The 25,078-nt window shown below is 33.9% G+C and overlaps 1 protein-coding gene across 1 annotated transcript; it reads right to left on the reverse strand.

Annotated features, from left to right (window-relative positions):
- Window positions 1–14,636: 14,636 nt before the first annotated feature.
- On the reverse strand, window positions 14,637–18,620 carry LOC149827862 (large ribosomal subunit protein P1-like). The gene is made up of 5 exons (XM_090019695.1): window positions 18,583–18,620; window positions 18,393–18,480; window positions 16,292–16,415; window positions 16,102–16,202; window positions 14,637–14,874 (listed from the first exon to the last, which is right to left on the reverse strand). Exons 2-5 carry the CDS (start codon window positions 18,459–18,461, stop codon window positions 14,821–14,823), a joined length of 348 nt encoding a protein of 115 aa, XP_089875821.1. The 5' UTR covers window positions 18,462–18,480; window positions 18,583–18,620; the 3' UTR covers window positions 14,637–14,820.
- Window positions 18,621–25,078: the final 6,458 nt, after the last annotated feature.

Consider the following 25,078-nt stretch of genomic DNA (forward strand, 5'->3'; position numbering starts at 1 on the left):
AAAAAAAGAGCAGTTAGTGCATGCCGCCATGTGTTGGGATGTTGCTAGTATCAATCCCAATGGTAACGTGGCGTGACTGGTAACAGTCTGCCGCAGGCCAGCTTACCCAGTGTGACAAATATATCAATATTTATGAAAATCTTGCGATAATATCGTGAGAAATTGCCTGAAAGTTTAAAACGGCAATTTCTCATGAGATTTATGAAAAAACATAAATACCACGATTTAAAAGCAATATTTACATTTTAAACGACTATTTATCGTAAAAAAATGGTGTATTTTTATTTTTAAATAATTTTTATTAATATTTTCTTATAAAAAATATTTTTAATTAATTTTTTTATTGCCGAGATTTTGCTGAAAAAAATGCAAGATTTATGGATTTTTTCAAATTTCTCACGAGTTTTTCAAAAATGAGAAATTGCCTGATAAAAACGTTTGTCACTATGAGCTTATATATATATATATATATATATATATATATATATATATATATATATATATATAGGAAAAATGGTAGGTGATTGATGGGTACTTGAACATTTAGGTACTTCATGGGTACTTGAACATGTTGGTCGTCCATACGCGCGCCAGTGTAAAAAACAAAATGAGTTTTTCTGTCAAAAGACACCTCTATTAACCTTTAGTGGTGAATTTTGTCGTCGTTATTACTCGTTTGGTGGAAAAACTCATTTTTGACGCTGGCTGTCCATCAAGCGTGCCATGGATGGCCAGCCTGTTCAAGTACCTACGCACTACTCTCTCTCTATATATATATATATAATTATTTATATTTATATATTAGTGAGCAACAGCAAGGTCCTTATAAGAAGTAATTGCTGCTTGTCACTTTGTGTTGGGAATGTTGCACTTTTAAAACTTCAATGATGCCGTTGTATGATCGATCGTGGTGATGTAGGCTTGAGTTTTTATATTCAGCCCATCATGCCATCAATATGAGCGCACATAGCACATAAGCATTGCTTTGCAATGCAAAAATTTTATTACAATTGCGGGAGGTAGATAATAGACTGTCATTTACTTTTGCAATATATATATATATATATATATATATATATATATATATATATATAAAGAATGAGAGGTTAATAATGTTGCTCGTTTATGTATGATATTACACGTTGCATCAAGAAATATATGCAAACTTTATACTCATGCCAAGGGTATGGACCGCCAGATGGTAAGTGCAGGTTTTTGTTAAATTTGCGTGATAAAGAAAAATGTTGTGCGAAAGCTCGAAACTGAGTTTGCGGTTTCGAGAATCCTTGATGTTATGTGTGTGACATGTTAGGAAGGTTATGTGATGCATTGGTATGATGTGTGCACGTGTGATTGCCCGAGATTGGGCATAGGGTCGAAATGACCTGAAGGTGTTCAAATGCACCTAGATTAACAAATCTGACATATATGTACACAAAATTTAAATTAATGCTTGATTGGTTTAAAGGCACCAGAGCATACTAGATGGGTTAAATGAATTAATTAAATTAAATAATTTGACTACTATAATTGTGTAGTTTGTTGCTCCTGCCAAAGAACCAAGCATGATAAGTTACTTTGTAAGAGTACTTGGGCATTTGGAGCCCTGGTGCCAAATGTGGCAGGAACCTTTGAGGTAATGCTTGAAAATGTACGTGATAACATAAAAATATTTGATAACCCATTCAATCTTAGGCTACCTTAGAGAGGGTAGATGATACAAACTTTGTTGGGCTATTATTTCAAAAAATGATCGTAGTGTACAACAAAAAATGACAGTTTCCTGAAATGCCTTGAAACTTTTCAAAATCATCTACTTTCAAAAATCGCAAATACTGTTATTTTTAGTACCATTTTATCCTTTGCACCTATTATTTTCGGTGCAAATTTCTTCTATTTTTGAATTTTCTCCATCTCGACTGAAAATGCCTTAGCCGCACATATTTTATGTGATTTAGTAAATTTTTTATGTGAGATAACTCAACTATTTGTGAGGTTTCTCAGTTCAAGTTTAAATTAAATTTTACAGTTTTTTATACGCATTTCTAAATTTTTTTGTGAAGTAACTCATGTATTTGCGATATTTGTTATGTTTCTCGATTCGAGTTTAAAAGAAATTTCGCAATTTTTTTTTTGCAAATGTAGAATTTTCTTATGCGAAGTAACTCAAGTATTTGCCATGTTTGTAGGTTCAAATTTAAAAAAAGTTCGCTTGCACTTATTTTATGCCAAATTCATAATTTTTTTTATGAGGTAACTCAAGTATTTGTGAGGTTTATAAGGAAGAGTTTGTAGCACATTCTTTCTTATCAAAAGGGAATGGCTTGGGTTTCTTAAGTTACCTCGCAAATATGTGCAAGATTTGAAGGTTTGAGATTAAAAGAAAGTTCACTCGCACATATTTTATGTGAATTTAATAAAAAAATTATGCGAGGTAACTCAACTGTTTGCGAGGTTTGAAGATTCGAGTTTAAAAGAGAGTTTTCTCACACTTATTTTATGCAAATTTCATAAATTTTTTATACGAGATAACTCAAGTAGTTGAGAAGTTTGTCAGTTTGAGTTAAAAAACAAATTCTCAGGTTTTTTATACAAAGAAAGAATGTGCAACAAACGCTTCCCTACAAACCTGGCAAATACTTAAGTTACATTGCATAAAAAACTTATGAAATTTGCATAAAATAAGTGTGAGTAAACTTTCTTTTAAACTCAAACCTCCAAAAATTGCAAATACCTGAGTTATTTCGTAAAAAAAATCTAAAATTGCATAAAAAATTTGTGAATTTTCTTTTAAATTTGAACAAAGAAACATAGCAAATATCGTAAATACTTCACTTACTTCGCATAAAAAAATTTTAAATTCACATAAAATACTTGCAAAATCTTTTTTAAACTTGAACCGAGAAACATAACAAATATCTAAGTTGCTTTGCATAAAAAATTCAAAAATGTGCATAAAAAAACTATCATTTTTTTTTAAACTCGAATTGAGAAACCTTGCAAATAGTTGAGTTACTTCATATGAAAACTTTACTAAATTCGTATAAAATATGTGTGACTAAGGAATTTCCAATGGAGATGAAGAAAAATTGCATATAAAGAAAATTTGTACCGAAAATTATAGTTGTGAAGGCCAAAATGGTTCTAAAAATAATAGTATTTGTGATTTTAGACAGCAAACGAATTTAAAAAGTTTTAAGGCATTTCAGGAAACGTGTCATTTTTGTCGTAGACGATGATTATTTGTTGTTGTTATTTTTATGCTATGAGTGGCAATGGCTCGATTGCTCCTCTGCCTACAGAGTTAGGAGATCAGACTACCAATTTGTCCTAGGTAATATGTATTGTCTCTTCTGCAAAAGTCAGATACATCCTATTTATTTTGGTTTGTAGGGGTTTTCTATCGCTCATTATATCGTCCCTTTTGAAATCTGATTCAGACAGTAGTCATTTGGGGTATTAAAACACATTGCATAACAAACCCCCAAGTGGTGTCATCTGTCTCGATATAATTAAATTGCATGTACGTAAACAAGAGAAATATAAATATTTACCTGAATAACTTTACTTCAGAGAGACTATTAGTAGAACATGTTTTGATCATCTTAATGCAAAGTTAAACTTTACATGCACTAAGTTATATTCTGTGTGTAATTTTCAAATGTTTGTGGATGTTCACAAAATGGTTTTGTGATAATGAATGAGTTCGTTTACACATGCTTTGAATAAATATAATGTCATTCCCAAATGATGTATGCTCATTTATGTTGGCACTTTTTTACATACTTTGAAAATATGTATTTTACTGAGACTTGTGAAGTCTTACCGACGTATATGACCAATTTTACAGGTTAAAAATGAGCAAACTTAAGTGGTTGTGGGATGTTGTGAATGGTGTCATGGTTTTCAAATTTTTTGAGTGACTGGGATATTAGTTAAACATTACTTAACTTTATTTTGACAAAACTCAACGTAATAGTTTATTTTAATTTATGTCTCAGTGATATTTAATTTAAATGATTGGATGCTTGTGCTTGATGTGAGCATGTGTAACCTGCCCAGGATTTTAAGCTACTCCGATTTAATATTTTTGTTGTGTTTGTTTTATAAAAAAATAAAAATAATTGTATTTTTTAGTAAAAGTTTAAGGCCTTACAACTTTGGTATCAGATCCTAGTTATAGAAAATCTAATTGATGGCATATCCAAGCAACCTGACAATGCTCTGTAAGCTGCAGATGCTGCTTTATTGAAATTATGTGTGCATCTATTTATGTACATTGTTTTGCATATACTTGCTCCATTTAAATTATGTGTGATTTACTTACATATGCACACTAAAGTGTGTGTACACGTGCTTTAATTCACTTTTGAAAAGCATATGTACAAGATTTTATGTTCTCATGCATCAGACATTTTTAAATTTTAGACTTTACGAAACGTTAACCCTGCATGGTTCAAAATTTAAGGGTTTTTAGAAAAGAATAAGTTTGATACATTTCAGAAATACACAACTTAATCTATTTTTTGAACGAACAAATGTGGGAGTTCGATTACATGGACTTCGGTTCGGCCGCATGTATATCAAGTTTTCCAATATGCATCTGAGGACAACCTGGATTTACCTGACTTGAGATTCGGAAAATTGTTTTTCACAACGATAATTTCTTAAGAATACCCATATTGGTTTTCAAATACAAAAGTGTGATATTTTTTAAAACGGGATTGACTATCATCACTCTTTTACTATAAGACATGTGAGACATGCTCGTACACTGATGAATGAGTTGAAGTTTATGGCAAACCTTAGAGTACAACAAAGCATCATACTATGAATGAGTTGAGGTTTATAGGAAACCTCAAAGTACAACAATGCACCATACTATGAATGAGTTGACGTTTATAGGAAACCTCAGGGTACAACAATGCACTGTACTATAGAAAATCACATGCACGCAAAAATCTATGATCACCTTCACAGGCAAAATGCTCAATCGATTTCAAAGACCAGAGTATAATGAATGTGTTACAATAATAACAAACATAAAAACCTACCTATAATGAGTAGATGATGCCTACTCAAGTGAGGCATATACAAATGTGGTAAATCTTCTTAATAATAGATGACCCAATAACCCATTCATACATGATGTTTATCTGGAAAAAATAGGAGGTACAAACTCCGATGGATAAGTTATTAACAACTATACTCCACGAGTAGAATTTACTCAGTGTCCCATCATCAGAGTTAAGGGACATTATCATAGGTGGTAGATCTCACAACTTCTATAGGAATTAGAATGCATACTTGTTTGTCTCAACCTCAGGGAGATTCTTTCTTGGTAGCTATAATGTCTCCTTTTGAGCAAATTCAACTAGTCATTTGGGGTATCAACTTACATAAAATAATAAACCCCCAAATGACCTCAGTTTGTCTCTAAAAAGGCGTCTTGTAAGTACCTACAGGTAGGATAATATAAAACAAAAATTTGATAGTCACACTGCTAATCGGAATAAAAATGATGTCATGTTTATACAAATTCATAGATCATTCAGTTGCATGTGTTATGATACTATCAATATAATTAGTACATGTTTTATTACATTGGCTATTCATAATACGGATATTGGTTATGTACAACTATATGGCATTGTTGTACCTATCAGGCTTTCATGAGTCTGACCATTTTTATAGGATCCAAGTGATGAGTAGACAGCTACTACATGCGATAGCGCAATGACGCAATGATGTTAAGAATCCACTCACTCTGTTTATTTGCTTTTGAGTACACTTTGGTATTTTGTATATAATTTTTTTGTATAAAATTATTTCAATCTAAATCTTTGGTTTGAATCATTATATAGAAATGTGGACCTAAAACCAAGACATTTGAGAACCCAATTTATTTGCTGGATATTTTGCTTGTAACCCACCCATGATTCGCTAACTTGATCTTTTCAAACAAATATTTTAATGTACTATCATTTTAACTCTAAAAAAAGGATTAACTACAAAAATTTTAATTTTTTTCTAAATTTTACAAGTTAAAATTTTTGATATGTTACCACTTACAAAATATTGTCACTTTATTCTTCTTCACTACCCTTATATGATAAGATCGGTTGTCGAAGCTTTTGTGAAATCCATCTTAAAGCTATGCAACATACCACAGATCATAGTGAGTGATTGAGATTCGATCCTTGTTAGCACCATTTGGATAGAGTTTTTCAAGCTCCAAGGCACCACACTTGTCGTGAGTACAACATAACATTATCAAACAGATGGACAAACGAAAGTTCTCAATAGGTATCTCGAAAAATATTTTCAGGCCTTCGTAGGAGACAAACCCAAGCATTGGGTTCAGCTATTGCCTTGGGTTGAATGGACATATACACAACCATTAAGATATCACCGTACGAGGCTCTGTATGAAAGACAACCATACACTATAGCACAATACATCATGGAGACCGCTCACATGGATGTGGTTGAGCGTCATACTTGAGCGAGATCAACAACTCAAGAGGCTCAAGATGCACAAACAAGATTCACAAAATAGAATGAAACAACAACATGCCCACCTTATAGGCAGCTCACCTTAAGGAAAGCACGCTATCATAAGTTGGCGCTAAGGTACTATGATCCCTTTGAAGTCATCAACAAGATAGCCTATAGGCTACAACTTCCAGCTGAAGCCACGATACACCAGGGGTTTAATGTATCAAGGCTTAAGCCCTACAAGGGTACCCCACTTACTCAACCAATGAGGCTGCCCTATTTGGGAGAAGTAGCCCAACCAATTCTGGTCCAAGTGCTAGCAAAGTGAAGAAGACGTGTGGATGGGCACCTAGTGACTAAAATCTTGGTGCAATGGAGTGAGCAAGCACTAGTTGAAGCTACATGGAAAAAAGAAGACCAGATCATAGAGAGGTACCTGGGGTACTTTCCTTGAGGACAAGACAACTCTTGAAGAGGGTGGGAGTTGATACCGACCCAACCCTGGTATTGGACCTAGGCCGACTACTAGACTTGGGCGGGTGCATGGGGCATTATGGGAATTGTTGTAAATCCGGGTAAGGAATTAATGGGGTAGCTATGTGGTTATTTTGATCTTTTTACAGAATTGTTGGAGCTATAAATAAGTGCTCCCTCGAACTTGTAAGCATCTTGTTCATTTCAATACAATTTGGCTCCTTTGTGAAATTTGGCTCATCTAGCTTGTCTAGTTGAGATTAGGCTCCCAACTAATTCTAGTTGAGTGAATCTTCTCAGCCTCATCCTTTCCAACTCCTCCCTAACCATCAAACCAACTCCCTAACTCCCTTTCTCTCACTTATTTCTTCCATTCCCCTCTCCTAGCTGACCCCCCATAGCTCCAAGCTCTAGTTGATTCCCCTTCTACCTCTCTTTCTTCCAATTTCACTGTTGAAGCTTGCCTTCTTCCCTAAGCATACCAATAGCTGGTATCATTTTCTAGCAATAAGTTCCTTGATGACACAACATCTTTTCATTAGGTCGTGAGGAATTTTTTTGGCAATCATTTTGAATACTGCAAGTTATGAAATATGTGGCTAAAAAAACAAGTGTTACTAGGTTAGGCTAAAGTCATACACTAGGCTACCTGGTGCATTTCCCTCGAACTTAGGCAAATCTTAGTAACAACTCTTAGGCTTGATAGATAAATTTGCTTTTATTGCACCAAACTAGAAAGTATAGCGGGTCAAGTAATTCCCAACTTGATTTTTCATTATATTCTTGGACCCTTGTAGGCTTCTATAGCCCATCCGAGTCATGTTTAGATGTGCCAACTTTTAGGCCAACAATAAGAATTCTCAACATGTTGGTTTTCCAAGAACAATTGGTCAAGTTATTCTCAACCAATGGTTAGTCCAAAATGAATTTCACACGTAAAAAACATGACTTAAGCCTCGAATTAGGTTATGCATATAGAAATAAGATTAGTCCAATATGGCTTGCTTTGTACCATGTTTTGGAAAGAGCCTCAAGCATTATGAGCTGCCATTTCTACTAAAAAGGTTAGATCCTTAAACAATATGAAATGTCATTTCTAATAGAAAAGCTACCTTGGGCAAAAAGCGGAATTATATTTTATGATATTATACACACATACATGCGCACCCACATGAAACAACATTTAATTATGAAGAATTTTACACTTGGCATTTAAAAGACAATTTATATTATCAATCTATAAGCTTGTATAGTTAATATTTATGGAGAAGAAAAAATTATTGGTTCCCTTCAATCTTTATTAAATTTGGCTAGCAACCTTCCCAATGTTAGTGCCAAGAAAAATGACAATTATGCCTTCGAGGAAGTACTCAATGCCCATGTATATTTTGTACCTCCTTTTTAGTTTGTCTTCCTTCATGTAATCTAGCATTTGTTTAATGAATTGTCCAAAAAGATGATAATATGAACCAACTAAGAAACCTTGCATATTCACTTCTTTTCCTATCAAGTTCAACAGATTTCGGACACCATCACACTTGGTCCAAACCTTTTGAGATATAAACTATTTCAACCATCTTACTCATGTCAGAGAAAGTTAATAGATCATAAATATTTGTGATTCGTTATTTTGTTAGAAACTATGTATTTGTTAGAATAAGTGCATTGCATAGGGTACTTAGGAAAATAAGACAAGTACAAAAGAATCTTTAGCTTCGAGCTGTCCAAGCAAATGTAAGATGAATTAGGCTAAGCTTTTGAATATTCACTAGATAAAGCAAGTAAAGGTAAACCTTGACCCAACTAAATAATAGTTGCATTTTTACTAAAAATGCATAAAATTTCTTGCAACAATTTCAAACAATGTGACACAATGAGCATGCAAAATTACCATGTGTTTTGGTTAGTTATTTAAAGTAAAATTTTGGTTAACCCTAGTAAATTAGTTTTAGACAAATCTTAGCCATGCGTGTTGCTATCATGCAATCACATCAAAAGCAATTATAATATTTGTATGTCATTAAACAAATATAATCAAGTTCTTAATAAATATTTTTATTATCATTAAAAAACTTTCTAGATAATATCATAATTCTCCATGTTAAGAAGGGAGAAAACATTTCTGTGAAGAATCACCAAAGTTGCTAAACTTATTGTTTGCCTTTTTATTTAGTAGCTGCATTCTTTGATTAAGAATTATATTGCTTATGCCTATAATGTAAGTTCTAAGCTCCAACTTGTAAATTCATGAATCTATTAGTTACATTATAAAATCATGATGTTATAATGATGCTAAAATTCTATGTATTAGATCTATAACGTATAAAAGAGATGAAGTGTAAAAGATTTAGGAGAGAGAATTATTAAAAAAAGATACATCATGTAAGTTTTAAGCTTTATAATTTTCAACTAATTTTCTAATTTCAGTAATTTTAATGTCACCTTCAGAAACTACAAAATGTAATTTGTAGCTTTACTAGAAAATTGTTGGAATGCAAATTCTTATATCATTCCATCCATAGTAATATATTGCATCTTTACTTTATCAATTGGTAGTCGGGTTTTTATAGTTAGATAGTTTGAAGTCTAACATCAGAGAAAATTATAGCCCTTTCAAAAATTTGCTATAGGTATTGGTTATAGAACCCTAGGGTTTCGATTAAAGTTGTTAAAATTGGCTCATTAGATTAATGAATTTCTTAAAAAATTAAAAAATCAAATTAAAAGGAATGGATTTTGAATCAGCCCCTTTTTTACCATTAGATGATGTGTCATTAAAAAAATAAAAAAGTTAAAATTAGTTTTTAACTTAAAAATATTAAAAATGAATTGAATCGACCTTGAATTGGCCCATTTTGAATCATCTTAGAGCCCATTTGATCTGAATCAGTTGATTTAGGCTGATTTAGATTGATTTTGACAATGGTGGTTTTAAACTTAAGAATGATGTTTATACTTTAATGAATTTGTCTAAGAATTTCATGACTAAATTTTTATAGATTTTTAAGTATATTGCTAAATCTAAAGGAAAAGCCATATAAAAACAAAAATGTTAACTTACAAAATTAGTAAAGGTAAGCTACCAGCCAGCTATTGCTGATTTTGGCAAATGTTTTGGCTATCCAACAAATTATAATAAATATTATGTAACAAAATGTTAAAAAATAAAGTCTAGTTTTTATTATAAACTTCCTCACATCAATAGTTAATTTGTTAAGTAAATCATACAAAATTTTACTTATGATTTTTTAATTGTATTATCATAATTGATTAAGTTATTTTCTACAAGAAAGATAAATAGATTAGTTTATAGTTACTAAGCATGGAAACAAGAATAGGAAAAAAAAGGAACTAAAACACTGCAAACTTTTTTAATGAACAAAAGGTTTTGACAAAAAGTGATACAAATGTTTGAATTAAAATAAAAATTGATAATATTTTGATAATATCATTATGTAAATAGTGGGCTGCATGAATAGATTATACAAATGATGATCCCCCTTTTTTCTTTTAAATAGGCACTCCTACCAATTCATTAATCAAAAGACCAATTATACTGATCTTCCTAAATTAATCCATGAAATATAAGAATAATTCTCAAGAGATAACTCCCATAAACAAAAATCTAGGATCGAAGCCAATTTTTTTTATTTTTTTTTAAGGCAAGCTGGGGTTAGGCAGACCCCCACCAGTTATGCAATGTACCACTGGGTTTTAAACGTGCAATGACCCAACACAAGGTGACGTGCACTTACAACTCCTGCCAAACAAGCGGAGCCCCCGTTGGATTGAAGCCAATATTATTGTTTTACAATGAACTTGGATTTTTATTAACAATCTAGATTTTTATAAATTTTATTTACTTCAATTAAAAACATGTATATTGCATTCATTTTACACAAGGTATAGTTATTCAATGTAAATCTTAAGTTTTTTGTGAAAAGAATAACTAAAACGCTTGAATACTATAATAGTTAATGCACATATTTTAGATAATACTTGTGACAAAATTCAAGGAAACATTTTATTTTTTAATGTATACATATAATGACATCACTGCATGAATCTAAAATAGTATATCATTGCAAATTTCTATTATAGAGTATAATGCTCTTGAATATGTATATCACCATTTATTAATGTTCAAAACTTTTTTTTTACAAAATACAAATTAAATGTTTCTTAATTATCCTTGCTTCTGAGAATATATGTAATTAGCAATATCTGATGCATTTTACATGACAAATTACTTAAATAGTTAGTGTATCTGTAGTAGGAAATTGATTGTAACTAACAATTGTTTCTTAGATTTTACCTATTCAACAATTTCTAAAGCATCTCATATCCAAAAACAGAAAAGGTCTTAACCAATATGACCTTATCCCCCATAAATATCACAATGTTTGACATGTTATTCCTTCTATTAATTATAATTATGTTCATTACTGATTTTAAACAGTAGTTTAGGTGATTATACTTGACAATATTGATACACTAAGTTATCTAATAGTCACTCGACCACCTTAATTAACATAGAAAAGCTAATTAAAATGCTTAATCATTTTACTATAATTAAAGCTGGTATGAGAATGACATTTTACATTGTAATATGAGAATGACATTTTATAATATTTGCATACTTATCATTAGGACATTACTTTGATTTTATAGATAAATTGAATAATTTTTGGATAGTTTTTTCTTGAATTTCAGTTTATCAATTATACTATATGAGTTCTATAAACAAAGAAAAAGAGAAAATGTTTTACCTCATTATATTGTGAAACCGTGCCACATAGGGGTATTCGAGCCCATTTGTTTACATGGTTTAGCACGGCCTCTAACATAAGCCCACCTACATTGTCAATGTAAAGATCGATACCAATTTTTTTCATTTGGCACACTAAACCAGTTTTTTTTTTAATATGCATCTTTTATGTAGACAATGATAATGCAATTGCCAATAGTTTTATAGTTAATTTGAAGCCTTAAAACATAAGCTCTTTGAAAGAGACGCAATCACTCAATTGCCTTAATTATTTAATTCAATAATATTTCCTATTGCAACTCTATAAAGAAATTTTAAAGACCTGTGATTATTTATGAATATTCATGTGGATCTCAAAATTTCAACATCCTATTTTTACACCAACCATCCTTGTTCAAGTTGCCGTCCATTACTATTAATTAAATTTGCATCCTTAACACGTATAAAAGCTTTTTCAAAGAGTGGAATCACTCAATTACTTTAACTACTTAATTAAAAATATTACCTTTTTCAACTCTCAAAAAATTATAAATAGCTGCAATTATTTTTTATTTATTCATGTGAATCACAATATTACAATCAACTTTAACCACATCCTATGTTTACACCAACCATCCTAGTTCAAGTTGTTTCCCATTGTTAATTAGATTATGCATATTCTTATCCAAGCTTTAGGACAAAATTTTAGTTGAATCGAAGAACTAATGGCCAATTTACATTTATTTAATCAACAAAATTGGCAACAATGTGGTGTTGAACAATATTTAAATATTTGCATGTAAATTGTATTTTATAAATCATTAACTTAAAAAATAAGCTTCACATCATTTCTTATAAATCATGATATAAAATAACAACAAAAAATTTTAATTGATGTATGAAATATATAATATCAAAAAATTCAACATAAATGTTACAAATGAAAATTTTAACTTTTAAGGGGTAAGCAAACAAAATTTTACGTTGCTAGGACAATTATCGCAGGTACGACAGACAGAGTCAGCACAGCTAGGTCTCTGATCCTGGGGGCGATTTCTCCATGTAAATATAAAAAAAAAATGTAAGAATTAGTTGTAAGTAGCCATTTTTTTCAACTTCAATCTGCTTAGGAAAGTGTATAGGTTTTCTTGAGCAATAATACATGAGAATTTAAGTGGACTCTAGTTTTTGTATAAGTGGTTTATGGAAATAATTATGATATAGAGAGAAATTTATCATGATTATCATTTTTTATGCAACATCTCTCTATGAGGTGAAAAAAAATCAAGTTAATTGATGTAGCTCAATCATAACGAATTTAAGTGGGAAAATCAAGTTCTGGAGTCATCACACTTCTGCAGAAGAGGGAGGGTGTGGTGTGTCTATGCGTCGCCAATGGTGGCACCCACAGAAACGCCTTCTTCCTCTGCGTGTTTATGCAAAAGACCACAAGAGCAACATTAGCAGCCATATTGAGCAAGTGTCTCTAAACATATTTATTCCACCAAGATGTCCTATCTTTTGTTGCTATAAGAATTATATTGAGCAAGTCTCTCTAAACGTTTTAAAATGTTTGGCAAAATGGTCAACCATTGTCCTTATAAGGAAACCCAAGACTCAGATTGGGAATAGGAGATGAAAAGAATGATGGGAGTGGAGAAGAAAATGGGTCAGGAGAGTAGAGTTGTCAACTACATCTTTTTTAGGATGTAGTTGAAATGGGAAAATGGAAGGTCATCTCCACTCTCAACACTACTCCCCATCTCCCAAATCCAAGCTTCCAAACAACAGCTTGAGTAGGTGAGACTTGACAAATCCCCGTCTCCCCTCTCCCAAACAGAACCCATTGCATTTTGAAAAGAATTTTCAGTTTACGGCTGTATCAGAAAGATCTCCAACTTTCTGAAGTCGCATAAAAAGCAGGTCAAGTCATCCACAACCACAGTGGCCAACTTACAAATTAAGCTAAATGAGTAGAGTAGGTCACGAGTAGAGTCCACTCACGTCATTGATCAAGGTGATGAACGGTATCCAACCACCACTGATGGATCAAAGATATAGTGTAGATGACACTCATCTAGAGATCATCAAAGCCCTCAACAAACTTGTGGGCCCCATATAGACGAGAAACACTCACATATAATTGTCGGATGCTGAGTTACCCTGACACGATCCTCTCAGAATAAAAAATTTATACTTCATAATCATCTGATAACCATACAGCACCAAAGTCCTACAAAAAAACTGTCCCATATTGTCCAACCCCTAACCATTTCAATGATGATTTTTAACAGAAAAAGAGCACTCGGGTTCATCGAATTGGACTCTCAAGATTTTCAACAAGAAAAATCTCACAAAATAGGTTCCGATATGATAGCTGGAAATATCATAGCGACACTATCTTATCCGAGAGATCTCAGATTCAAATACCACTGGAGAAAACACCAGGCTTGATTATAAGGGAATTTCTTTTGGCAAGCTGGGTTAGGCACCTTATTACAATGTGAGAATTTCAGTTCCCTGACGGGGCATTTGTTTCACTCCAAAACATGGGAAATCAGAGCTCTTTCATATGAAAGAGGACCTCTTTCCCGCAGATGCTGAAAAGAAACACCCCTTTCAACCTGTAGGGCACGGTGTCAACCAAAAACAGCCAAACATGGGGAAACATTTTTCTGTGCGAATGTGCTTTGTACGGAACCCCCTCTTCCGGGCAGCATGTAACAAACACCCCATAAATCAACGGGCCATCAACAACGTTGGCAACTTGAAAGATTCGACTTCATAAGGCAAGCATCCAGAAACAAATACAGCAAATGGCCAACCAAATTAGACATTAGGCCGTCTAAAGCATTCAGGTTCTTTGCAGCAAATTAGGCCAAACAAAAAGATGCCAATGGCCAACCAAAATATCACTATTTTACAAAGATGAATTAAATGTATTGCTCAACCAGCAGATTTCATACCGAGATTTGCTTGCTTACATACCGCAAAGAGAAACCAAACAGAGGAAAATCTTCTTTAGATGAAATCAAATGAACACCTACTACAATTAACCTAAATCTGGGAAATTTGAACACAAAAAAAGGGGAAGGATGAGCTCTAATCAAACAAGCTAAAACCCATGTCATCGTCACTTTCTTCTTTCGGCTCCTCCTGTTGAAAAGAAAATGAAAAATCACTCGTATAAGATAGTAAAAGAAGTTGAACCATGATGCCATTCTCATCAATTACCACTTATTCTTAGGGAAAAGGCATAGAAAGCAGAAAATATTCTAATAATCTAAGCATTTATCGAGAACTATATAATGATCCTGATAGAAGAGCAGCATTTTACAACGGAAGCATCAGTTTGAATTGAAGAAAAGGCTCACATAGCATCCCAAAGCTCAGTAAAGCAACTACAATCGATAATACCATCTCAGAAAAAAAAAAGTAAAAATTGCTGTCTTGAACAAATAAAAGTAAAGCATGTGTACAAAAAGGCAAAATAGAAACAATTTCCTGAGGGTCTCCTAATCGTGTCAGATAGACAAATGATAAATAAGTTGCTAGACCAACTTCAAGAGAAATATAGGATACGCCATTCGAAGAGAATTTGATGGTGAAGAAAAAGGCTTCTCTACAAACCGTACAGCATGTTTCAAACTATTTAGTTTGGACTTCATGAAGGGAAAGGTTAAATTTTTGAAGGCATAGTAGGATGAAAACCCACAATAAAAACCAAAAGGTTTTGAAAGCACCTAACGGAATCCATTAATCCCCACTCATGAAGCACAAGGTGTTTAGAAATAACAATCGCTTTTCATTTATCAATACAGAGACCTCTCAATATCCAATCACAATAGTTATCTACTACTAAAAAGAAGACTTTAAAATGAATAGATTGCTGCATAGGCAGAGGCCTTGTAGTGCCACTGAAATTGACTCTTACTAAAAAATATGGAAGCTCGGTGACAGAAATAAAAAACCATGGAACTAAGCAACTGGCAGCTTTTTCTCATGACAATAGATAGGAAGATTATCTGTGACAAACATAACAAACGAACCAGACCTCTGTTACGTACTCAAACAAATTTATCATATACGACAGAGGAGCAAGAGTGTATACATCACCATACAGAAATCCTGGCAAACTGATAAGCTACCTAAGGACTTACTGAAGAAGAGAAAGACTGATCAAAGATGAAATCACCTTGACCAAAAACACAATGAATTCATAAACAGATCCACGTCTACTGTACTAAAAGAGAGAAAATAATAGTTATAAAGTACTAAAGCACTAAACAAGAGGGCGCAAAAATACACATAGAACGTTCCATGAAATGAGATGAGAACAATGAAAATTTTTTAAAAGGAAAAAATAAGATTATATACAATTACCTTCTTTTCTTCCGGAGGAGGAGCAGCAGCAGCACCACCGCCACCAGAGGCAGAACCACCAGCAGCAGGAGCAGCAACTGCCACAGCCGCACCACCACCCCCTGAAGACAAAAGGCAAATAAAAACCTTACAAATATTTCAATGATGGAGAACAGTCTTTCAGAACCATAGTTTTGTTTTCAGTTTTTACCAGAACCAGCGCTCAAGATAAGATCTTCAATATTCCTCTTCTCCAAAAGTTTGGCAAATAAACCAGGCCAGTATGACTCGATGGAGACATTTGCAGACTTGACTAATGTTGCAATCTTCTCAGCCTATTCGATAAATAGAAGAGAAGAACAAAAGATCAATGCTGACTTCACCCCCACAAATATATATATATATATATATATATATATATATATATATATATATATATATATATATATATATAATTTGAATGCAAATAAAAACCATATCCAGTGAACTCCAGATATCAATAAACGAGAAACAGATCAATGGATAAACCAAAATCTAGCTGGGTAAGATTTAGAGATGCCCTCCAATTCCCAAGTTATTAAAAGCAAAATTTGGAACAACTACCGCCAAAATTTCCCCTCTCAACCAAAACAAATATCTACATGGAGCTTGAGCAAGAAAAACTGGAATCAAGAGCTCCAACTTCCAACTCAACAAAAGAGACACGATGCTTGCCTGTCCAGGTGCATTGAATTTTAATTTTACTTGTGCCATAACCATTTTGATCAGGACATACTCATCTCTTCACCAAATCCAATGTTCTTCCCATGGGCATCTGGAAGAAAGCCAATAAGAATCTGGGTGAGACACCAGACTTCACGCTCTTCAATTGCAATCTATCTCAAACAGAAGGTCCTCGTTGGGAGACATACAAACCAGATTCAGCCGAGTCCATTCTCCACTCTTCACAACAGATACAGAAATTGGTGACCAGGATGACACAATGGGCATTAAACGAAACTGAAGTTGCAAATTTTTTCCCACAGGAATTGTGCTTCATACAATTTCGAGCTCTATTGCCGCCAAAAAGATGTGAAAAACATCAACAGATTGGTTACTGTACCAGCCAGTATGACTCGATGGAGACATTTGCAGACTTGACTAATGTCACAATCTTGTCGGCCTATTCGATAAATAAAAGAAAAGAACAAAAGATCAATGCTGACCTCACCCCCCCCCCCCCCAAAAAAAAAAAGATAATTTGAATGCAAATAAAAACCATATCCAGTGAACTCCAGATATCAATAAACTAGAAACAGATCAACTGCTAAACCAAAATCTAGCAGGGTAAGATTTAGAGATGCCCTCCAATTCCCAAGTTATTAAAAGCAAAATTTGGAACAACTACCGCCAAAATTTTCCCTCTCAACCAAACCAAATATCTACATGGAGCTTGAGCAAGAAAAACTGGAATCAAGAGCTCCAACTTCCAACTCAACAAAAGAGACACGATGCTTGCCTGTCCAGGTGCATTGAATTTTAATTTTACTTGTGCCATAACCATTTTGATCAGGACATACTCATCTCTTCACCAAATCCAATGTTCTCCCTATGGGCATCTGGAAGAGAGCCAATAAGAATCTGGGTGAGACACCAGACTCCACGTTCTTCAATCTCTATCTATCTCAAGCAGAAGGTCCTCGTCGGAAGACATACAAACCAGATTCAGCCGAGTCCATTACCAGCCATGACCTAATTCTCCTCTCTTCACAACAGATACAGAAATTGGTGACCAGGATGACACAATGGGCATTAAACGAAACTGAAGATGCAATTTTTTCCCACAGGAATTGTGCTTCATACAATTTCGAGCTCTATTGCCGCCAGAAAGATGCGAAAAACATCGACAGATTGGTTACTGTACCACCTCAAAAAGCGATCAAAACAAAAACAGAGAGAATAAATGCGGGAAAATCGACCGTTAAGATCGCCAGTTTACATGTCCGCAAGTACGACGGAAAAATCTGCACCCTAAAACAAATTCAGCCATCGACAAACCAAAGAACAGTTTCCGTCCAGCTTCTGTCAAGTTCAAAATGTCTTAAAAAATTTAGATGTTCATATATAAATGGACAATAAAACACAATCAAACCGAACGCATCCTACTATAACAAGCTCGTATCCACGCCACGAATCACACAAACCCTGGAATGTCCAAAACGGCAAACAAGCAAAAGCGAAAGCAAGAGGCAATACATCGCAAACCCCAGAGAAATAAAAGGACGAATGAATTAAGGGAGGAAGAGACCGATTTTCCTAGGATTAGAGTTTACCGTCAGGGGGATGCCATCATCGTAGAGGATGAGAGACGCGTAAGTGCAGGCGAGCTCCCCGGCCGACATCCTCCCTGAAACGAAGAACCTGCACGCGGAGAGATGCCGAGAAAAGGGTAAATGACGGTTTTCTGGAGAAAGGAGGACGGTTTCCTGGTGAAAGGACGTCGGATGGTGGCCGGGATCTTACCTCTTTCTTGAGTTTTCCGGGATCGGTAGAGAACAGAAATCTACAAAAGACCCTAATTGGTTCGGTCCTTATATTGGAGATTAGTAGGGTTAGAAACTATTGAACTAATGTCTGGGATATCCCCACGTCGTTGGTCTGCGCAAGTAAAATGGATCGGTTTCGGTCCGTGATTAATTGGATCTGGATTCAATAGGTCGGATATTTAAATATGGGGCTCGGATCTCGGAATGTATCAATGTTAAAAAGTAGTATGATTCGTTTTGGAAGTGATGCAAATCCGTTACCGGATTCGCAAAGAGTACTCTAGGTTCTACCAAGCTAGGATCTACGCCTATACTAAACTATGAATCAACAGAAGATGAATAGAAAATCAAATAAATTATTGAATAATTCATTCATCAACTCTGGAAATAAAATCCTCTGCAATTAATATTTATATGCAAAAGTTAAAACCCTAGTCTGCTATGGATCCAAGCCCTAACTATGATCCAATTATTAAAAAAAAATCCAAAAAAACAAAATGGATCCACAATAGATCCTAGACTCGGGTGCATCCTACTTCAGTCCTGCAAGTCTGGCTCGCTTCCTCTTCTTACATTTTCTTTTAACATGTGCAAACAATTCATCTGATACAACTTTGTGTATGGATATCTAATACCAGTCGGATCTGATCCATAAAAGTCTCAAGCACGAGGAGAATAAAGATCTAATCCTTTAGTTGTTAATCTAAGAGGGTGGCAAATAAATCTTTATATAAAATTTGGGTCAAAGTAAAAAGGTTCATTTGGAGTGACTCCTAGATCCAATTAGGTGAGATCGGATCCAAATATTCTTCAACTGAGTTTGGGTAAGACAGGTTTAGATAAGGGTTCAACTGATTTGTGTAATAGAATGGAGGATTCACAAGGCTTAAGTGGGTTTTGGATCAAGGTAGGATCCATTATAAGGTTCAATTGTGGGTTGGGATTCAAATATGTTTTCTTTGGATCTTGGGCACCTGATAGGATTTGGTAATTGTTCTAAATGAGATTTATTTGGGTTAGGTTCTTGAGAGATCACATCTAATTGGGTTTGGATAATTTGGGGAATAGGGATAAAGGCAAGTAGATCCGGAAACGCTTTGAATTTTGGCGTCTCTTCAACATCTAAGGCTACTTGGATGTGATTTTGGAACGGTTCAATTTAATATCATTGCGGAATTGTAACCTAGAAATATACCCGAAAAATTGTTGATCTTCAGTTTCCTGAATCTGAGCTTGAGATTTGAGATGACAAAATTTCTTCAGTGTACTCTTTCATAGATTTAGGATCTGTTTATTTTCGTCTACTCTTGACCTTGGTTGAATTAGATCTTGGGAGCTGTAGGTTATGGGTATAAGAATGGGTTTGGATCAATTTTGCCTCTTGGGTTAGGTTGGGGTTTAAATAGGTAGAAGAATGGGTTGGTCTTTGGGGTTTTAGGTCATGTTGGGACTGGTTTATAGGGTTTTGGGTCTGATTTGGATCCAATATAAGGTTATGACCAAAATTTTGGGTTTGATTTTGATCCAAAAGATTGAGACCGGAATTTGGGTGAAATTAGGGCAGTTTTAATGGATTTTGGGTGGATATGGATTCAAAACTAGAGATTGGGGATGTTGGAGGGGATCAAAAGAAATGTGAGAATGATGGCATTACTGAACCGGTTTTGGGGTGAACTGGTTCGACCCCATGTGGCTTCCCACCAACATTAGGAGAAGGAAAAGAAGGTGGTGGGTTCAGCCTATACTAAACTATGAATCTACAAAAAATCAAAGAAATTACTGAACAAGTCATTCATCAACTCTGAACATAATACCCTCTACAATTAATGTTTATAGCTGAAAGTCAAAACCCTAATCTACTATGATCAAAGCCCTAACTATGATCCAATTATTTAAAAAAATTATCCAACAAAAGCAAACCATTGCAGTTGTTGGATCTGAACCTATCTAACCTGCTGACACTCAAATATATGGTTAAGTATCTAAGCCCAAATATATTGGTTAGCTATCTAACCTAAATATGGGTTAGATTCAGTTTTATATATTGGTTTAAATTTAGCCTGATATCCAATTCTCGCTTAATTTAGTTAGAAAATTAGACCTTGTAATATGGGTCCACCAAGAAAAAGTTATACCTATTGATATTTGTATGAAAAATGGGTCAAGTTACCCCAAAAATATGCTTATCTTGGATCTGACCCACATTGGGCCAAATCTTATGCAAAATTAAAATATCAACAGTGTAGTAATTATAAATTCTAAATGTTAAATAAATCCATTATATGAAACTTATAGATCTTGAACCGGATCTTGTTATGATCCGAAGTCCAGAAGCTCGATCCAAATAATATTCGAATCTGAATCTTTTATCAGATCTGAATACTCATCCAAACCTATATCTAAAATTAAAATGGATCTTTTAATAGATTTGGATATTATCTAAATAGATCTAGATATTATCCAAATGAGTATTTTTAGTAGATTTGAATATTTATCCAGATCCATATTTTAGGGGCATACATGTAAATAATTAAATTAACCATGGGTAATTTTGTAAACTTTTAGGTGCTTAATATGGAAATGATGAAAAATATTAAGTTTATTTTTTAAATTTGTCTAAAGAAATGATAAAAATTGAAAAATTTCAGAAATCAGCCATTGACAACCACCAATAAACCACCTTTTCTTGAGGTGACAGCAAGGGGCCGACACCCCCTAGAGCCCCGTGGGGTATGTTTCTCTCACTACAAATCCCCCTCCTTCCAAAGCTTCGCTTTCCTCTCTCTTCTCTATAGCATAATCCAAACTTATTTCTCCTATTTTAAAACCCAAACCCTATTAGTTTTCAATTTTATTCCATTAGAAACCCTTGTGATCCATGCCTCTTCCTAATTATGGTTTTTGTTTGTTTGGGTAAGTCATGCACAAACAAATTCAGCTTTTGCAGCTTGGCCAGTATAGGTTCGGTCCAACTCGACAATAGTTTTAAAATAACATTGTCAAAGTGCTGCTGAAATTTTAGTAGAATCAGGTATGTACATGTAGAACTCATTTGAGTCTTCGTATGAACTTATAGAACCTCCTAACTCTCTCATAGACCCTTAGAATTTCTTTTATAGACCAAAATGTAGTAATTATGTCAAAATTTTTGTCGAACTATGCTTATATATAGGGGAGGTTTGGTCAAAACTTTTAGAACAACTTTTGATTTTTTAATACTAAAATAGGGCAGATTCTGTCAAAAAATTTGAATAACTGTTGAATTTGTCTTACTAAAATAGCGTAGGTTCTGTCAAAATTTTTAAAATAACCTTTGAATTTTTTATAATAAAATAGGGAAGGTTCTAGCAAAATTTTCAATATAATCTAGATTTAGGCTAGATATTGTTCAAATTTTAGTAAATTCATAGGCATTATTGCTAAAAAATAGAGCAAGTGATGTCCAAGATTTTAAATAATTTTTAGAACTACACTATAAAATAAGGCAGGTATTTTTTGATATTTTAGAAATTTTCATAATGGAGAAAAGAGATTTCAGAATGATTTATATGATTTATTTAAATTATTGTTTAATTTTTAGAATTTAATCTGATATACTATGAATGATGCAAAATAAAATTAGGTGCTTTAAGGTTTTGGTACTATTTTTCCTAACATAATTGAAAATATCATACACTTATTTTCAAGGATTACAGGTTCAAAACCCTAAGTTAATTAAATAATTTTATGAGACTTGTATATAATATGTACACTAAGATTAACATACATACGCAAGATTATGGTTAAGCCATGAGTGTCAATCTAGAACTCTAAAATTCTTCTAAAATCCATTCATGATTGAAAATAGATAATATGTTGCGTTGAATTGTGTTGATACAAATGTTGCATCATTTTTTGTAATCATTTATATTTAAATTATTTGAAATGTACATTGTGATGCATAAATGTGTGATGAAGTAAATGTATACTTAAATTGTAAATCCATGCTATTAGTATTACAAACATGATTATTTTTTAAAATGTCTATTGATGCATATTGCATAGCATAAAAATTTTTATGGGTATGGACACAAAAAGTATAACTTATTATAAATTTTGGGCATGCTGCATTTATTATAAAAATTATATGCATTGAGAAAATATTTTCAGAATGATAAGAAAAGTCTCACTAATATTTTTGAAGCTTATCACATTGAGAAATGGTAGTCGAGAGTGAGTCAAATGTGAACTCGCGTCTGCACCGATCTCATGAAAATTTCAATAGTCTATATGCGTGGTAATTTTTAATACTAGGTAGTCTAGACAAATATCCTTGTAAGGATGAAAATTCAAGATTCAGAAAATCTAAAGGATAATGTATCCTTGTTCTTCAACCACAATTGATTAGTGAGACAAATTCAATTGATGGATCTGGACAGTTCAACCATGTACATGTGTGTTAACAATGACATTGTGATTTTCCAGTAGAGTGATTCCTTGATGAAAGAATTGCAGACACTTTGTGAAGGCATAGGAGTAAACAACAACAACTACGCCTTCATCCCAAAACAATTAGGGTTGGCGATATGAACCAACAAAGAAAATCATTCTGGGTCTTCCACATGAATCCTTCTCCTCCATTCATTTTAATCCAATGCCATGTCCTCGATGAGGTTCAAAGCATTCATATCCTTTCCTATCACCTCCATCCATGTCTTCCTAGGCCTACCCCGACCTCTTTTAACTAATATATTTTTCCATTTCTCCATCCTTCTAACTGGAGCATCATTAGGCCTTCGTATAATATGTCCAAACCACCGTAAACGATTCTCTCTCATCTTATTTTCAATGGGTGCAACACCTACCTTCTTATGTATCTCCTCGTTCTGAATCTTATCTTTTATTGTATTTCCACACATCCATCTCAGCATACGCATCTCAGCTACACTCATTTTTTGAATATGATGTCTCTTGGCAGGCCAACATTCCGTACCATATAGTAAAGCGGGCCTAATAGTCGTCCTATAAAACTTTCCCTTCAACCGCAATGGCATTCTACGATCGCACAACACTCCAGTTGCACTCTTCCATTTCATCCACCCAACCTTTATCCTATGATTTACATCTCCATCAATTTCTCCACACTTTTGAATGATAGATCCCAAATATTTGAAAGAATCATCCACCGGTATTTGTGAAGGCATAGGAGTACAATATGAAAATAAAATGTTTGAATAAAGTCCTCTGAAAGTTTGAATGCCTGTAGTTTTGAGCAAGCTAGTGCTGCCTTGATTATTGAATCAAGATTGTCATTTAATTTTGTTAAATGTTTGCTAGCATGACATTTAATGCCAAAATGATTTAATTTTAAAGATAATAATATGATTCATGCATACTCTCGCTCTTTCTTTTGTTCTTCTGTTCTTCTGTCTCAACTTCTTCAGCAACAACAGTAGGACAGGCCTTTTTGAGGACATAATCGATATGCAGCTCAGACAATAAGAAGGAGACCTTTGATTGCCACCGCTTGAAGTTTGATCTATCAAATCGATCAAGTTTTTCAAGGTCACGGTTAAGCAGATTAATAGAGTTGGATGTCGAACCAGAAGCCATAGTGAAGTTCTAAAATTGTTACTACAAACAGGTGACAAATAAGGATTTAAAGAAATGGAGATCTCAAGCCTAGAGGCACGTTCTTAAGATCGTTATCTTTAGAACTTCAATCACCCCACTCTGGGAATTTTGAAGATACAAAAAGGAGTTTGTTACGACTGAGTTCCAGGATACAACTAGGCTTGAACCTCAAGAGAGTCATTACTTTACAAGAATAAATGACCTCTCCCACACTTGAACTCTGCAAGCCAAACCGGGAAGAAAGAAAGGAGAAAACTGGAGAGTCGAAAATTTGGATGCTTCAAAAGATGAAAAACGAAGAGATTTATAGACCTTTAGAAAGGCCAAAATGTTTTGTGATAAATGAGATTAATGGCCATAAATCTGACGATTTGAAATTAGGATGAAAAGGTCCCTGAATGGTCACCCACCTTTGACGGTTGATTAAAGGCCTTTAAAACCGTCCAACAGCCACAATGCACCATAAACTCTATATAAATGTAATTAAACGCCTTTCAACCGGCCAGACATCTCAAAACAGAAAAGTCAAAATGGACATTTGCAAAGTGCACCATCAAAATGCCACATTGTGCCTCAAGCGCGAGTGTGTGCGCGAACGACGCATTCGTTATTGCACGATGCGTAGCAACGTCCGCAAGCCACCTAAAGACTCAAGGATTACCAAAGTGGCATTTTTCTGTCTCAACTTTTCCAGCAACAACAGTGGGATGGGCCTTTTTGAGGACATAATCGATATGCAACTCGGACAACAAGAAGAAGATCTTTGATTGCCATCGATTGAAGTTTGACCCATCAAATCGATCGAGTTTTTCAAGGGCACGACTAAGCAGATTGATAGAGTTGGATGTCGAACCAGAGGC

Source organism: Nuphar pumila, chromosome 10, assembly GCF_984573655.1.
Source record: "Nuphar pumila chromosome 10, dmNupPumi1.hap1.1, whole genome shotgun sequence".
Lineage (NCBI taxonomy): Eukaryota > Viridiplantae > Streptophyta > Magnoliopsida > Nymphaeales > Nymphaeaceae > Nuphar > Nuphar pumila.

Excerpts from the sequence above, each read along its gene's own strand:
- LOC149827862 (XM_090019695.1), bottom strand. The coding sequence starts at position 18,461 with ATGTCGGCCGGGGAGCTCGCCTGCACTTACGCGTCTCTCATCCTCTAC. Across the intron at positions 16,203-16,291 it reads TATCTTGAGCGCTGGTTCTG|GGGGTGGTGGTGCGGCTGTG; the intron begins GTAAAAACTGAA and ends TTTTGTCTTCAG. Across the intron at positions 14,875-16,101 it reads CTCCTCCGGAAGAAAAGAAG|GAGGAGCCGAAAGAAGAAAG; the intron begins GTAATTGTATAT and ends TCTTTTCAACAG.